The sequence below is a fragment of the Chanodichthys erythropterus genome, chromosome 23 (genome assembly GCF_024489055.1).
Source record: "Chanodichthys erythropterus isolate Z2021 chromosome 23, ASM2448905v1, whole genome shotgun sequence".
Classification (NCBI taxonomy): domain Eukaryota; kingdom Metazoa; phylum Chordata; class Actinopteri; order Cypriniformes; family Xenocyprididae; genus Chanodichthys; species Chanodichthys erythropterus.
Genome location: NC_090243.1, coordinates 6,165,581 through 6,183,344, shown reverse-complemented (window position 1 = coordinate 6,183,344; position 17,764 = coordinate 6,165,581). Strand labels below are relative to the sequence as shown.

General features: G+C 36.0%; 2 protein-coding genes across 3 annotated transcripts in view; one reads left to right on the top strand and one right to left on the bottom strand.

Annotated features, from left to right (window-relative positions):
- Positions 1–984: 984 nt before the first annotated feature.
- On the top strand, positions 985–3,822 carry sec61g (SEC61 translocon subunit gamma). Its single transcript, XM_067378405.1, has 4 exons — positions 985–1,142; positions 1,819–1,924; positions 3,360–3,462; positions 3,666–3,822. The coding sequence occupies exons 2-4, from the start codon at positions 1,831–1,833 to the stop codon at positions 3,673–3,675; spliced, it is 207 nt and encodes a 68-aa protein (XP_067234506.1). The 5' UTR covers positions 985–1,142; positions 1,819–1,830; the 3' UTR covers positions 3,676–3,822.
- tpk1 (thiamin pyrophosphokinase 1) overlaps positions 3,668–17,764 on the bottom strand; it is an 84,526-nt gene continuing 70,429 nt past the window's right edge. For both annotated transcript variants that reach the window (XM_067378403.1, XM_067378404.1), the window contains exon 9: positions 3,668–4,030. In XM_067378403.1, coding sequence (XP_067234504.1) covers positions 3,873–4,030 — 158 coding nt within the window. In that variant the 3' untranslated portion in view covers positions 3,668–3,872. The remainder of the gene's footprint in view (positions 4,031–17,764) is intronic.

The window sequence follows — 17,764 nt, the reverse complement described above, 5'->3', positions numbered from 1 at the left end:
AGTCAATATTCATATTCATGTATTTTATTCATATTTATGTTCATTATTTATGGCATATGATTTATCAAGTTTACTTTTGATTTCATATATTTATGTACTCCTACTTTATATTTTAATTCTCATCATATTTTCAAGTATTTACTTGTTATTGTACCCTTATGGTTATTCTTCTGGTATCTTTAAGAATATGTATGCTTGCTATATCCAATTGTTCTTCAAGTGTTCCATTGTGACGGGTCATATTAATAATAATAATAATCCTTACATTTATATAGCGCTTTTCTGGGCACTCAAAGCGCTTTACATATTGAAGGGGGAATCTCCTCAACCACCACCAATTTTGACATGATTGTGCACAATATGTCTGTTATTATTTCAGCTGACATGTAATAATGTAAGATTTGCAAAATATTTTATATTTTCATATATTTCCCTATTTCTATTTTCATCTATTTTTACATTTCACCAATCTATGACATAATGGGTAAATTAAATTCATCTGACCTTTTCTGATCATCGAAAACAAGGTTTGAGTAAATTTCCATAAAATGGGCTGAGTCGTTGATAGAGAGTTTTTTCTTCCTTTGCTTTTTTGTCCTTTGCTCTCCCTGCTCTTCTGCTTCATCTCTCCTATCTACAGATATCTTAATTATTGTTCTTTCTTTCTGTATATTCCGAACTTATTAACTATTAGAAACAATACTCTGGATTTTTACTTATTTCTGATTGTTACTTTACCTTTTGGTTTTATTAAATATTTTCATTATCATTTAAAGTTTGTGTGTGAGGCTAAGTTTAATTGCAATGAATAAATATTTTTTCTTCAACGTCATCAACAGCCTGGATCTCATTTTCTCAAGTTTTTGCAATATATATATATATATATTGCAAAAAATATACACGTCTACAATGCTTTATCTAGCTCTAATGATGATGTGGACAAGTTGCTGCACTCTAAACTCCAGTCGCTAGATGGCAGTGAGCACGTCATTGTGCGCAGGAGTTGTGAGCTAGTGCGCATGCGTCACTCTTAGCGCTGCGTCAGTCTTTCCGCAGTTAAATCTACGTGGCGTAACATACAGCGGAGTCAGTTTGTTACATCCAGCTGAACCACTGCTTTAGCCTTCGATTTGCCAACACAGGTAAGTTTCTTTTTGTCTACCTCACGTTTTGAGTAATCTTTATTGGTATTAAGTAAAAATTTAGCTTTAAAATAAGGTTATAGGGTTCTGTGTCGTTACTGAGGACGTGTCTGCTGTTAGCGGTGAGTTTCAGGGTAACGTAAACACTTTCTGACTGATCACATACGATCACTTTCTTAATATAAGCTTAGAAAATACTTCAGTTTTAGTTGTGTATGTTCTATATGTTTATAGATCAATTTCAAAATCATTTGTTAACTGTTTTATGCAGTGTAAAGTGCGAAGCATTCAGGCTAACAGTGCTAGTGAGTCAAGCAGAAACGTTAGTCAAATTGATTATTAAAGACTTGTGGTTAGTTAACTAAGTTAAGGATTTAACAATTGGGTCCCTTTGAGAACATATATTTTTAAAAACTAGCTTTTCCTGTGCTAGGGTTTCGGGGTCTTAAAAGTATCAACTGAATGATGAAATCGAAATTTTAAATCCAGTCATACGTCGTAAAACTCTTATAACATGCAACGTTAAGTGGTTCATGATCTCTTTCCTGTGAGGAGATGTTGATGTAGTGCAGATGTCTGATTGTGATCTGTTTGTGCTTCGTGTTCTGTTCTCTGATGAGGATGTTAAAACGAAGTATTTCACAGATGTGAAACCAATGCTCTGTTCTCTTTTCAGCATCACTTCAAGATGGATCAGGTCATGCAGTTCGTGGAGCCAAGCAGGCAGTTCGTCAAGGACTCCATCAGACTCGTGAAGAGATGCACAAAGCCAGACAGAAAAGGCATGTATAGTCCATTGTCTTTTAAATTCAAAGATTTGATAAGCATAAAAGATTTTCAGGATGAATCAATGCTAGAACTGATATATTAAAGTCTTAAATTTTAGAACTTTAATGCCTGGTTTCACAGACAAGGCTTAAGCTGTTTAGATTTTGTATTGAGAAGAGAAACAACAGTAATGTTTAAGACACATTTATAAAAGCTACTTAAAGGGTTAGTTCACCCTAAAATTAAATTTTTGTCATTAATTACTCACCCCCATATTTGGAACACAAATTAAGATATTTTTTGCTGAAATCTTTTTAATCTCCCATAGAAAGCAATGAAATGACCACATTAAAGGCCCAAAGAAGTAGTAAAACCATAATTGAAATGGTCAACGTGACTACAGTTGTTCAACCTTAATGTTATGAAGCGACAAGAATACTTTTTGTGCAGAAAAACAAAAATAATGACTTTATTCAATAGCATAGAATGTGGTAATTTCATTGCTTTCTACTGGAAAAGACCAGTAGAAAGCTACAAAAACCCCTCAGAATTAATCAAAATGATCTTAATTTGTGTTCCGAAGATGAACAAAAGTCTAACAGGTTTGGAATGACATGAGGGTGTGTAATTAATGATAGAATTTTCATTTTTGGGTGAACTAACCCTTTAACCCCCAGTTTCCCAGACAAGTCTAGGACTAGCTTAAGCCTAAAATGCATGTTTGAGCTGTTTTAACTGAAAGCAACTTGTACTGACACATCTTAAATATAAATATGGCAGTGCCACTATTTTGACTCAAGATGTTTTTCTTTGTTTTGTTTTTTTTCTAGTGTATGTTTATAAAAGTTACATAAATATCCTAATTGAACTAAGGCCTAATCCTGGTTTAGGCTAAGCTCTGTCTGTGAAACCGGGCCTAAATGTCCTAATTTAATTAAGTCCTACTCCTGGCTTAATCTAAGCCTAGTCTGTGAAACCAGGCTAAAAAGTTCATTTAAAATGAAAATTAGAAAATATTACAAGCAGACAGCCATTTTAGGGAGGAAGGTATGAAAGCTCATTTCTGCTACGGTGTATATATAAAAAGAAAAGGTAATAGTTTATTTTCCCTTCCATTTTATTTATTTTTAAATGACTCAATTCTGACCCTTTTCCTTGTTTTTGAACACAGTTGTGAGGGGGGAAAAAGTTAGAATTGTAAGATGAAAGTCTCAAACATTGAAACAATTAATGCTGGGAAATAAACTCAATTTTTCTTTTCGTTAACAAACATGTTCATAAGTGTTATGTTGACTTTGTTTTCAGAGATATTAAAATAACATTGACTGTTAATCTCCATCTGCAGACTGTATACAATGTTTTTGTATTTATTGAGCATATTTAACATGAAGACATCTCTTTTTCAATTATGAAAAAAGCTTAATTTAATTTTTCCCTCCTGCTGTTTAGAATTCCAAAAGATCGCCATGGCAACAGCGATTGGATTTGCCATTATGGGCTTCATTGGATTCTTTGTCAAACTCATCCACATCCCCATCAACAACATCATTGTGTAAGTAATCCACAAGAACACAATTACCAGTGTAATTCACACTTTTATTACTAGAATTGTGAAAAATTAGGTTACAAAAATCATTAAACTTCCAACATCTAATATACAACTACAGTGCATTTAAGATGTGCAAATTGCCTTTTGAGCCTTTGATTGGATTTACTCTGTGATTAAAGCAGGATTGTTGTTGTTTCTCTTAACAGTGGTGGTTGAACCAGCTGCATCGTGAAGCCAAACAGACCTTCGGCTGCCTGAAACCATGTTGGATGATGGACTGAATGCAAACATTTGTACAAATCTTGTTTTTTGTTTGTGTTAACATTTATATTTGGCTATGTTAATAAATCAAAGGTTACACTACTCATTGTCCTCATTAATAAAAGGTTGTTGGTGCTGCAAAAAGGCACTTTTTAAAGGCTTGGTCCTTTGTTCAGTCGTTTAATTCCCATGCTCCATAACAGTGGCTTGTCTGTGGTCACCGTCACAGGTTTTCTGCCTTCTTTGGGGTCGTGATCCTCGTAAGTGTTGGATGTGCTTACAAGCTTTCCAAAAGCCAGTATCTGATTATCTAAAAGAGACAAAAGTACGGTTTTATGCATGTCCCAAACAGTTAAGGTCTTTTAATATGAGGATTTCCATGAATTAAAGGTGCAGAGAAGAGTAGGAAGTGGAGAGGATAAGAAAAGTTTTGTCTATAAGTGTCCACCAAAAGCTGTGAATGCACAAATCCGCCTACTGTGGTTTTAATTAAATCGGCCGCCCGAAGCCTCTCACCAAACCCGTCAGGGGTGCTTGTGAAAATGTTCTAATGAGTGAAGCGGGAGAAAACATGCCCTCGCATAACCTGGTGGGAACGACACTGTTTTCTCAGTCTCTGGGTCTCATTCATTTGAACTGCTCTCTGGAAACCCCGAGCAGCAGCGGTGCTGTAATCTGGGTGCCAGACAGAGTTCAATGCCTCTCAACTTCAATGGCCCCAGCCATCCGGCAACAAAAGAGTACATTTCTCTTGATCACTGAGCATTGCTATTGCTTTCACTGAGACCCAGGTGCCACTCACAATGGAGTTATACCTGCTGACTGGTATGTGACCAAATTAAGATTTCGGGGTCTCTTAAAACACTCTTGCTTAAAGTCATTTGAGGCCACTGAAGCGGAGGGGAGAGTTTATTATTTGGGGCACCAGACTGGCTAAGGCTATGGTTTTATATTCTCCTGCAACAAGTTATGAGAATCATATCTCAGCTTCTAAACTTCATCAAATCTCATGCTGATTTTGGAACCGCATACTAGTATACAATTCTTACTATTCCTGCCACAGAAAGATATGCTGAAAATGTAATGGGAATAGGCTAGTATGCGGTTTCAAGATCAGCTTCAGTTACATAGACCTTTCAAGAAGTCAGAAAGTGAGATCATACTGACCCCCAGTGGCAAAACTGCATTGTTTTGTTTACCAAAACATATACAGTATTTACATCAATCAGCCACAGATATAAAAAATATTGAAAATCTATATTACTTGAAAAATGCAATGTACCAAAGATATAAACAACTTAATGCTTATGCATTTACAATACATTTTAATTTTGATACAAGTGTAAAGCAACCTCCTCAAATATACATTTTGTTTCTAGGACATGCCAAATGATTTAAACCAAAACCTTTTCCTACATGAAAATGTTAAACTTTACATTCAGATGCAGTCGATTTCATAAATTTTGATTGTACATATACATGTTAAACTATAATATATGCCACTTGATTCAACCAGGAGATAGAGGTTTAAATGAAAGGTTAAAGATTAAAAAGTATATATACATAAAAAGATGGACAAAATTTGTCACCAAAAAAGTCATTCCGTCTAACCAAAATTTTCCATGTTTTATAGCGGTTGTACCAAATGACCTGATGTTTCGGGACATGCATATGAGCAAGTGAAAGCATGAATTTTTCAAATAGTTAAGAGAAAGTTAGTTACTTTGCTTCACGACTGTGTGGCCTGTGCAGGTGTCTGAATGATTTCACATCCTGTCACATGATATTGACTGCATGATCCAAAATGGTCCCTTTATATTGGTTACTCCGAATGACATCAATGAAATTCATTTTTCCGGACATTCTTTCTCATAAAGCAATGACTTTTACACATAATTTTAATACCATTTTGCACTATGTTGATATATGATATTATAAAATCATGCCAGAATAAAAAAATGTCTACAATTATTACATTTTAAGATAGTTTAATCACAAATGAAGTGGCTGTATTGGCCTTTGGACGGTTAAACCGAATGACCTTTTGACACTTAAAAATCTTTGAAATAACTTTACATGTAGCAAAATATAATTAAAACCTTTTGGATTCAATAGAAGAGATCTATTCAAGACCTTACATACTTTGGATGTCATATCTGTGTTTTTTATTATTATTATTAAGGCCTTAGGTCTTTTTTTCTTTTCTTTTTTTTGTCCAGTCACACTAAAAGAAGGACTTTACACAAAGTCTAAGTTGTCATGCACAATGTACCTCAATTTAAACACAAAATGATTATAAACAACTCTCCCTATTCAAAATTCAGACCCAGAATCCTTTAATTGCCTATGCTGAAGAAGACTTAATTCCACTGAACAGTAAATATGCATAAACATTAAACAGACGAAAATTATATTTCCCCTAAAATATTATCCAGGCGAAGCAAGAGAACACGAAGTAAACAAGGCGCTGGATGAGTTGTTTTACTCGGAGGCTACTGAACAGACTTCAAAGTCTAAAGAAATATCACCGGACTTCAAAGGCAGCATGACAGGAGGAAAAACAAGCAGAGACTACTGACTTAAGTCTGTGCACAAGTGATGAACTATTCACAATGGGCCCCTCCAGTTAATCAAGCATGCCACACTGATAATTAAGTCAATTTCATACAAACAATAGCTGGAGATATCTAAATACTGATAACCTCGATTGAACTTTGCAATTAACTTAGCACCCCCGGTTGCAGATGTTTAACAGATGCACATTTAGTGAGTAAAGGAGAAGTATTTTTCATCAAACAGTAAGACCTAAAGCGGTGTCTGGTGATATCTTGCAGTTCATAATTTGACCAGTGGTGGCGACAAAGCACTTTGAAATGGTGTCGCCTCTCAGCAATACATCTAAGCTGGTCTCTTTCAAAATGCTGCCTTATATTATTTATTTTCTTCCACTTTTTCTTATGTTTTAGTTTCAACAAATTGTCTAGCATTTTCAAAACTTCAGTATCTAAAATGCATTTTTGTGTAGAGAAGGTGATACACAAATTATCACTAGTAGCAGTGGGGTTAATGTCACAAAACATGTCAAGAACATGTCATATTTTTAGGTATTTTTAATTAAAAGAAATTAATTACATATTTATATAAGCTTATTTTGTTTTTTAACAATTCACCTTCCAATCCAAATCCTCTTAAATGAATGAATGAATAAATAATCCATAAAATAAAATGTAAAAATGAATACACTCCCTTTACTGTAAATAATATATATATTTAACATTATATACTATTTATACATTATACTTATACATATAAATAAATCCAAAAATAAAATGTAAATAATGTATATAATATTATATTTATGAATTTATTAAGTACAAATTAATTTTATTATTATTATTACTTTAGATCACACACACACAATATCTGTATTGTCTATGTAGATAAAGCATGTTGTGGCAGCCAACAAGATCACTAAAATGAACTGTGTGAAATTCAACTGCAAAAGGGAAGTCAGATCAGCAGTCTTTATCAAAGCAACGGTTTAATGAGATCCTTGACCTCTCAATGTTTCTTCATCAAAAGTATGCTGACAAACCACAGTGTGTAGCCGAAGACCCTGATAGTCGCTACTCAGATGAGCAGTGTGCTGCGGAGGTATGTGCGGCAGCAGATGAGAGGTGGACAGATGGGCCTTGAGGCAGTGCGCACAGACATGCTCAGAAAAGCAGCCTTGAGTGAAACACTCAGCGCCAAGTCACATTACAGCAGCTTTATGAAACCTCTTCATGTAGACATACAGGAAATTAAACAGATATGCATGCAGAGGCGGAGAGGCTGATGTGTACATTATTACCGATCTGCTTTCCTTACAGTACATGCAAATGATTCCTGTAGATTTACCAAAAACATCTATCATGAATTTTGTTGAAATGTATGCTTTGCAATTGCACTTTTTACACTACCTTTGAACATTTTTGGATCGTTAAGTACGATTTTTTTATGTTTTTGAAAAAAGTCTCTTATGCTCACCAGGCCTGCATTTATTTAATACAAAATAAGCGGTTTAAGCTGCAAGTTGCGAGGTGGAGCCTCCATGGATCGGACTTGTTTGTTCAGCACATCCCACAGATGCTCAATTGGATTGAGATCTGGGGAATTTGGAGGCCAAGTCAACACCTCAAATTTGTTATTGTGCTCCTCAAACCATTCCTGAACCATTTTAGCTTTATGGCAGGGCGCATTATCCTGCTGAAAGAGGCCACAGCCACCAGGGAATACCGTTTCCATGAAAAGGTGTACAAGGTCTGCAACAATGCTCAGGTAGGTGGTACGTGTCAAAGTAACATCCACATTGATGGTAGGACCCAAGGTTTCCCAGCAGAACATTGCCCAAAGCATCACACTGCCCCCGCTGGCTTGCCTTCTTCCCATTGTGCAACCTGGCGCCATGTGTTCCCCAGGTAAGCAACCCACACACACCTGGCCATCCACGTGATGTAAAAGAAAATGTGATTCATCAGACCAGGCCACCTTCTTCCATTGCTCCGTGGTCCAGTTCTGATGTTCACTGTTGGCACTTTCGGCGGTGGACAGGGGTCAGCATGGGCACCCTGACTGGTCTGCGGCTATGCAGCCCCATACGTCACAAACTGCGATGCACTGTATTCTGACACCTTTCTATCAGAACCACAATAACTTCTTGAGCAATTTGAGCTACAGTAGCTTGTCTGTTAGGCCAGCCTTCGCTCCCCACATGCATCAATGAGCCTTGGCCACCCATGACCCTGTCACCAGATCACCACTGTTCCTTCCTTGGACCACTTTAGATACTGACCACTGCAGACCGGGAACACCCCACAAGAGCTTCAGTTTTGGAGATGATCTGACCCAGTGGTCTAGCCATCACAGTTTGGTCCTTGTCAAACTCGCTCAAATTCTTACGCTTGCCCATTTTTCCTGCTTCTAGCACATCAACTTTGAGGACAAAATGTTCACTTGCTGCCTAATATATCCCACCCACTAACAGGGACCGTGATGAAGAGATAATCAGTGTTATTCACTTCACCTGTCAGTGGTCATAATGATCGGTGTATATTATATATATTTTATATTATATTTTATATATATATATATATATATATATATATATATATATATATATATATATATATATATATATATATATATATATATATACATACATATCTCATACACACACACACACACACACACACACACACAGTGCACAGCATAAATGAGTACAAAAGATGTATTTTCTTTATGATCACTAATACAATTCATGGAAAGTTGGCAAAACTAAAATGTATTAAACATATACATAATAACAACTGAGAAATATATGTCATTAATTGCCATAAAATAAGTAAATTAGCCAATTTTGTTTAAATTAAGGGTTGCAGAAATGAGTACACCCTAGATTTAATTCAACAAATGTATAATATTCTAGTACTTTGTATGCCCTCCATAATTTTGAATATACTGCTCTGACCCTTCTTGGCACAGAGTGTTTAAGTTCATGACAAATTGTCACATCTGTCCTGTTTAACTCCTCGATGATGAGCTCCTTAAATGCCCTGATCTTTAATGGGGAGTGTTGCTCAACTCGTCTCTACAGAATCCCCCACAGGTGCTCAAGAGTGTTAAGATTGAGTGCAATAAATGTCCACAGAAGGTTTTTCACCTTGGGAGAATGCATATCCTCATTGTTATGTTGAAAAAATGTCCAACAGTGCAGGAAATGAGGAAAGGGTAACATCTTCTCTTTCAAGTTTGTGTATTAAATTACACAATGGTGTGGGAATTCATGACAGCTTTGATAAAGCACAACTCCCTCACACCGTCAGCACTCATACATCCCTATATAAGAGCTTTACTACCACTGAACTTTACTGTGGGAACCAGGCACTTCTCACCGTACTCCTCCTCTAGCAACACCAGAATATTTTGGATGATGTTAGATCCAAAATGGTTGATTTGGTCTCATCAGGCCAGAAAATTGATTCCCAGAATCTATATTTTGTAAATATGGGCTTTGGAAATGGCTAACTGACTTTACTGTGCTTTGGCTACAGTAGGTACTGTAGTTTCAGTGAGAACAACAACCATACATGTCATTTCTACAGGCTGCATCTTACTCTGTGAGATAAAAAGTCACTCTTTTCATAGCTTTTACTGGCTCTGAGACACTCGCTTGGTATTTCTCCTGCTCATTGTCTAGCAAAAAAATCCCTCATCACTAAATGAAAGCTTAAAATGAAGGCCTGATTAATTCAGGGGCCTTGTCACAAGTCCATTGTTTTTGAATTTCTTTGTTACTTTTGCTAGATTTTAACACTTCAAACAATGATTTGGTAATCCTCTTTTACCACTATCCTCTTTTGTGCTAAGAAATAAGTCTCCTGACAGTTCTCACCCAAGTGCTTCCATTGTTTTCAGCATTAAGTCTGAGAATGATTCAGTGGGCTATAACCCATACTTGCCTGTTGATCAAACATTGCCTTAAACTTACACCAGAAGTGTTTTTATTTCATTTTATTTAGTAACTTTTAGGAGGGTGCAGTCATTTTTGCTACACAACATTTTATCACCTTGACAAGAAAATCTTATTTGAATCATTTTGACATGCTTTTTTGGTAATTGATTAAGCAGACTTGCTGGAACATTATATCTCTAAAAGAATCCTAACATGTCTTCTAAGTAATTGAGTAATCGCTGACATTCAGAAGTTTCAGAGGGGGTGCAGTACTCATTTATGCTCTGCACTGTATAGATTATTATATTATATTATATTATATTATATTATATTATATTATATTATATTATATTATATTATATTATATTATATTATATTATATTATATTATATTATATTATATTATATAAAACACACCTCAACAAGCCACATAATTTAAGTTTTCATTCATATCTGTCGCACAAACTGTGCAGTGCAGGTCAAGTTAGGTTTTAAAATTTTTAACCATAAGATTGAGCAATAGTAGTGATAATAGCCTTAGCAAACACCTAAGTCTTTAATAATAAGTTTGCTAATTGCTATTTTTGCTTCTTTTGTTAAAGTATCCAACAGGGAGAACAAATAATTGCGTCCAACTGGATCTTTAACATTCCGCCTTAATATTAGCATGACTAATATTGCGTTTTTGGACAGTTAAGGCTTTAACACAAAGCTGATCCTCAGTGCATCCAAGAAACTTCATTAGCAATCTCCTCAGTTCGATTCCGATCGATATCTGACACTGTGGCAGGAGCAGAAATTAATGCGTCGCTGTTATTGATAACAATGAAGATGTTTGCATGCAGTAATTGCATTTCCAGAACCAATGTACTTCGCTTAAGTACCCAATATTTACAGAGCAAATTACACGGAGTCCCAGAGAGGAACCGAGTTGAAAACACGCTACAGCCATGGGGCTGAGTCACAGTCGATTATTTTGAAGTAAAAATGGTACTTTCATGCCCCAAAAACTCGTCTTGCTCTGTGCTTATCGTGTGAGGTGAGGTGTGCTGCTGTATGAGCCATCTGGTGGGCATTGATAGCGCTTCTATTAAATGTTTATGGCTTCATTGGAGGAAGGTTACAAGGCTGAAGCGGCGACACAATGCTAATTCGACCTTCAGATGAGAGAGGCTCTGCTTTCTGCTTTTCCCATAGGAATATGACAGTTTGGAACCCCGCAGTTACATCATTTCCTCCAAAACAGAGGTGCTGAAGTGGCGTCTCAGCAACACCCGTCATAAAAAGCTCCAATTTTAAACAATAAAAGCTAGAAACTGCAACACAGCTCGAATGCATGCAGAGAAATGAAAATGTTTCAGTTCTTTTGACATAAACCGCTGTCTGAAGAGCGCAGGCTGAGCCAAGGTTTTGCATTCATGGCGTTTCAAAGTGAAAACACCTCACTGAACCTTGCAGACAAGACGGAATGAATTACAGTCTATTAGTAAATATTGATTTTGTCTGATATTTGGATTTGACAAAGGTGATCATACTGCACTCAGTGGTTCTTTCAAATGCCTAATAAAAATATTTCTTATGAGGAGGAAAATGTCTTTATATGAGGAATAAATATGACAAAAAGAAAAATCATAAGTTTGGATTTTGCACTTTGTTGGAGGACACAAGACCTTTTGAGAAGATGGCACAGAAATTCCACACATAAAAACTGTAAGGGGCTAGCTTTTATAGTTATTAGGGTGATAAATAACTGAAGAAACAGACATCAAGGTGAAGTAAACTTACACTGAACTAGATTTCTTTAGAAAATACTACGTTGATGTAGATGGTTTGCCAAGGCGTTTAGTTACTAAGGCATTGTTACAAACACTTCTGTTCAAAAGTTTGTGGTCAGTAAGATTTTTTTTATGTTTTTAAAGAAAGTCTCCAATGTTCACAAAGACTGCATTTATTTGATGAAATATACAGTATTAAAAATACTTTTCTATTTTTCTATAATTACAAATGCAATTTAGTCTTGTGACTGCAAAGATCAATGTCACATGATCTTTCAAAGAATATGCAATAATATTATGGCATAATATGCTGGTTTGATGTTCAAGAAACACTTATTATTATTATCAATAAGAAGCTTGTTTCTGCCACTGAATAAAATATAAAAAAAAAGGTAACTGTGACTTTTTATCTCACAATTCTGACTTTATAACATGCAATTGTGAGAAAAAAAGTCACAATTATCTTTTAAATGTTTTTATTCGGTGGCGGAAACAAGCTTCCATAGATAATATTTTTGTGAAAATTTTGATTCTTTTTCATCTTGAATAAAATTCAAAAGAACAGCATTTATTTGAAAATAAACCTTACTGATCCCAAACTTTACAACCTCTAAAAGTTAAAGCAGGACGTGTGATGTGAAGTGATGTGTGCTGCGTTATTTTGATAGGGCTGTTTTTTAATGACAGTGTCTCATTTCGAAGGCTGCGTACTTCGGAGGTCGCATTTGTCGGTCCTTATTTGTCATATTTCAGAAAAGCAACCATTATAAAATTGACCCTTATTCCTAGTGAAGCATAAATAGTTTGTTTATGACTTTGGAATGAAGTGGTCAGTTTACTTAAAAGGCACCTATTATGCAAAATTCACTTTTACATGGTGTTTGAACATAAATGTGTGTTGAAAGTGTGTGAACACAACCACCCTACAATGATAAAAATCCACCCACTTTTAATTTTTTTAAATCCCCATTAAACCAAAGCAGTCTCATTACTGACATTCGTCATTCTGGCTGCGTGAGATTCTCCAGCTTTGTTGTTGTTGAGCAATCAAAGTGTGAGCTGTTAAAGCTCCGCCCTCTTCTGTAAAGGGTGCTTTTTTGCATTTAAAGGGACACACACAAAAATGGTGTGTGTTTGCTCAATCCCAAATAAGGGCAAATGTGACAAGCTATAATAAATGATCTGTGGGGTATATGGAGCTGAAACTTCACAGACACATTCTGGGGACACCAGAGACTTATATTACATCTTGTGAAAAGGGTGTCCTTTAAATGAAAATGCGCCCTCTAGAGGACACAGCCTTTGAAATGAGACAAAGCTAGTGACTGAGGCATGAGATGGATGTGTTTTTACTAAACCACCTCATTACCTCCAGGTGATGACGTCCTAATGAAATGAAAATACATCATGATTAACAGATGGGCGTGTTCTGAAGCTTTTCAAATCTAAAGCACACTAAAGCAGCTCCTAGAGTTGAGTATTTACTCTGGAAAGTGCTGTCAATGTCATTCAAAGTGCTTTTATGAAAGCAGGACCCCAGTGATTGTTTTAAATGTCTTGAACCGGATAAAAGAGGCTCTGTTCCGTTTCTTTAAACTCACAAAACCACTAACACCTCCAAAGCTTACGCACACAGAAGTGCAAACCAGCCCATATTTGTAATTTCAAAGGATTTACTTCAGCCCCAGGCTCAGATTTCTCTACTGCCTTTTGACATCCATTGTTTTTTTTGATCCTGTCTCACAGCATCTTAGATGCCGTGTTTTTTTTCCCCTCTTAACACATTTCCCAACCCCTAAAAGCATCATTAAAATTCACAGCAACGAAGTTGTGTCTCACAGGGCTAAGGAGCACATTAGCGAAATGGGAAAAGACACTTCTGGGACTCCTACAAGCACGAGTCCCTCTGAAGTCATTCTTGCTGGGGATTCGCCCTGCTATCCATTTGACAGCTTAATATTAAAAAGCTATGCCCGCTTCCCAGACGCTCTAACAATCAGAGTTATGGTGCGCTTTAAAACCTGCTGAGTCATGCTCACTTTACCTTAACAGTGAGCATAATGTGTGATTGCATTTAGCCCAGTTTGAATTACTGTCATCGTGCTGCGAGCGTGAGAGAGAGAGTCTGCTCTTTCCTGATCTGAACAAAACCTGTCAGCCGATTTTTGATGGAACTGAAGTTCTTTACCCACTCACAGTCATTCTGATATGCAAATGAGAATGCAGAGCAGGACGCTTTGTCAGGCATTGTTCCATTAAGAGACCTGACATCTTTCAAGACCTCAAAAGAAGCTTTTTGTGCAGTATGAAGACCATTTGTGCACAAGTAATTGCATCTACGACACCTTCCCCCGGATTTGATGTGCCACAAAATAATGACATGTAATTTCGGTTAGTTTATTTTGTCAGTTATAACTAGTATTCATCCTGTTTTGACCTACACCCATGCAAGCTAATAGCATTGACCGAAATCTCTGAGATACTTGGCCTAGCCAATGGCATTGTATTGATTCATCAACACGTGTGCGCTTAGTAATCTTTGATCACTTTGCCATGTGACCCCGCGAGCCAGAGAGGGCAGCTCATTTGTTTTTATCATCGCCCTTGGCGGAGAGGTTATGATTTCAGATAGAATGATTTAAAACATTTTTCTCTCTGACTAAACAGGTACTTTTTCAATTTCCTTCATGATTCTAAGATTTTAACGTGTAATAACAGTGTTGTTATTGTTGACAAAAATTAAAAAAAAAAAAAAAAAAAAAAAACTGAAACTTTTTTGTTTTTAACCGAAATAGAAAACTGAAGTAAAAATTAAACCAACTTAAGACAACCTAATTTGCAATATATTCAAATTAAATAAAAAAAATAAACAAAATGTAAATAGAATAAATGAAGACTTAATAAACTAAAAAACAAAATTAAATCTAACAATGACGTGTGAACAAAAATACATTAAAAGGGCATAAAATAATAAATAATAATAATAATAAACAAACAAATATATTATTCTGAAATAAATCACACCTGAAGTAAAAAATAAAAACACTCACAACATTCTAAATAAATAAAATATCCCAGAAACACAAGTGTGTCAGTGAGCATGCATTTTCATGTAAGTTATGCAGCTGATTGTGATTTCTAAAGAGTTTGGCATTGAGCTGTTTTTAATTAAATCAAAAGGAAGGAGACTAATTACAAAACAATCCCCTTTCCTGGGTTTGACTTTGATCTGCACTCCATAAATTTTCATATATATTATGACAGTTTGATTAGCATCTCCATGAGCAGCCTGGAGTGAAGTATACTGAGCAGTTTGATCATTTATTAGAAAATATTGAATTTCATTCTTGCGTTTAACAGATGACCTGGAAAGTCAACCAACTGTAGGGTGATTACGGCAAACCTGCTTTACCTCCAAAATCCTATAAACCCATCAGCATAATTTGATCCATGAAAACGTCTTTAATCGGCTTCTCAATTCCCAAAGTATGGGTTATGTTTTGGGGAGCACAAACTGTACTGAAAAGAGTCAGAGACAGAAAGAGGGTCATCACAGTCATGCCAGAAACAGAGATTACAACCAGCCTTTTATAACCACAACCCTAAAAGAAAACCTTCAAATGACCCATTTTAAAACACTCCACGGCCTGCATGCGCTTGCTCAGTCTCAACGGGACCTGTTGGTCAGATCACACTAGAAAGTATCAAAGGCCAACCTTGCTGTTATCTCCTCCCTCAGCTTTTCTCAGCAGACAAAACACTAAAATCAATGAAGTCGGGTTGTTTTGGCCTCTATTGACAAAAAAAGACTATTTTTAGAGGACGCATCAGAGAATGAAAGCCAGAGAGCGTAACAGAACACTGGGTTTTCTTGTCCATCGCAACAGCACTAGAGTCTAAATTCTAGTGGTGACCTTATAAACTAGTCTTTTATATTTTCCAAAGAAAATGTGAGTGGTGTTTGCCATTCATAAGTTGGTTGCTTACTGGCCCAAGTCAAAAGAGTTCACACCCAAACTGGTCCCTAGACATGTCTCAATAAGCTACATAATTGGAGGTAACATTTATAGTTCTAGCATTTGAACCGTGACAAAAAACAAACAAACATTATTTTTCACATATTTTATATAGTTGCAGCACCTCTCTTTCCCAGTCTGTCAGTAACGCTGTTTAGTTCTTATTAGTCGGGTGGACCAGTGTGTTGTGATTGGTCAACTGCTTTGAGCACGTTTCAGAAATGTCATGCTCCTTACCTTACCCCACCCCCTTTTTTTTGTGTATGCTTGGGCGAAAATTATTTACATGAGAAATATTGTAATGTGTACGTTCCTGAAGAAAACTCAAGAAAAAAAAAAAAAAAAGGTGTTCAGAAACAGTGCTTACTGATATATAGAATAACTCCCTTATGAGTGGAATTTGTTTTGTAACTTTTCATACCTTTTTCATCCCCAAACAGCAACATCACACACTAAAGATAGTTAAAAAAAAATGTAAAAAAGCATTATATGTCCTCTTAAAGGTGCCCAAGAATGCTTTTTCACAAGATGTAATATAAGTCTAAGGTGTCTCCTGAATGTGTTTGTGAAGTTTCAGCTCAAAATACCCCATAGATTTTTTTAATTCATTTTTTTAACTGCCTATTTTGGGGCATCATTAACTATACACTGATTTTGGCAGCGCGCTGCCCCTTTAATTCGCCTGCTCCCTGCCACATGAGCTCTCGACTATATTACAGTGCATAAACAAAGTTCACACAGCTAATATAACCCTAAAATGGATCTTTACAAGATGTTCGTCATGCATGCTGTATGCATGCTTTGAATTATGTGAGTAAAGTATTTATTTTTGATGTTTACATTTGATTCTGAATGAGTTTGAGGCTGTGCTCCGTGGCTAACGGCTAATGCTACACTGTTGGAGAGATTTATAAAGAATTAAGTTGTGTTTATGAATTATACAGACTGCAAGTGTTTAAAAGTGAAAATAGCGACGGCTCTTGTCTCTGTGAATACAGTAAGAAACGATGGTAACTTTAACCACATTTAACAGTACATTAGCAACATGCTAATGAAACATTTAGAAAGACAATTCACAAATATCACTAAAAATATCATGCTATCATGGATCATGTCAGTTATTATCGCTCCATCTGCCATTTTTCGCTGTTGTTCTTGCTGGCTAACCTTGTCTGTGCACAGATCCAGACGTTAATACTGGCTGCCCTTGTCTAATACCTTGAACATGAGCTGGCGTATATGAAAATATTGGGGTCATACATATTAATGATCCCGACTGTTACGTAACAGTCGGTGTTATGTTAAGATCTGTGTGTTTTCCGGAAGTCTTTTAAACAAATGAGATTTACATAAGAAGGAGGAAACAATGGAGTTTGAAACTCAATGTATGTCTTTTCCATGTACTGAACTCCTGTTATTTAAATATGCCGAAGTAAATTTAAATTTTGATTCTAGGGCATCTTTAAGTTACTTGCACAAATACATCAGTGCTGATTTTGACACCATTGATCATGAGATTCTACTCGACTGATTTCAGTTGGTCTATCAGGTCCTATCTTAGACTGGTTCAGATCCTACTTAAGCAACAGGGAATTCTATGTTACACTGGGAGTTACACTGGAACATCTCCAGGAGATATGTCATTTCTTGTGGTGTTCCTCAAGGCTCAATTTTGGGTCCTCTATTATTTAACCTATACATGCTTCCTTTAGCTGATGTAATTAAAGGATTAGTTCACTTTCAAATTAAAATTTCCTGATA

Excerpts from the sequence above, each read along its gene's own strand:
- sec61g (XM_067378405.1), top strand. The coding sequence starts at position 1,831 with ATGGATCAGGTCATGCAGTTCGTGGAGCCAAGCAGGCAGTTCGTCAAG. Across the intron at positions 1,925-3,359 it reads CACAAAGCCAGACAGAAAAG|AATTCCAAAAGATCGCCATG; the intron begins GCATGTATAGTC and ends CCTGCTGTTTAG.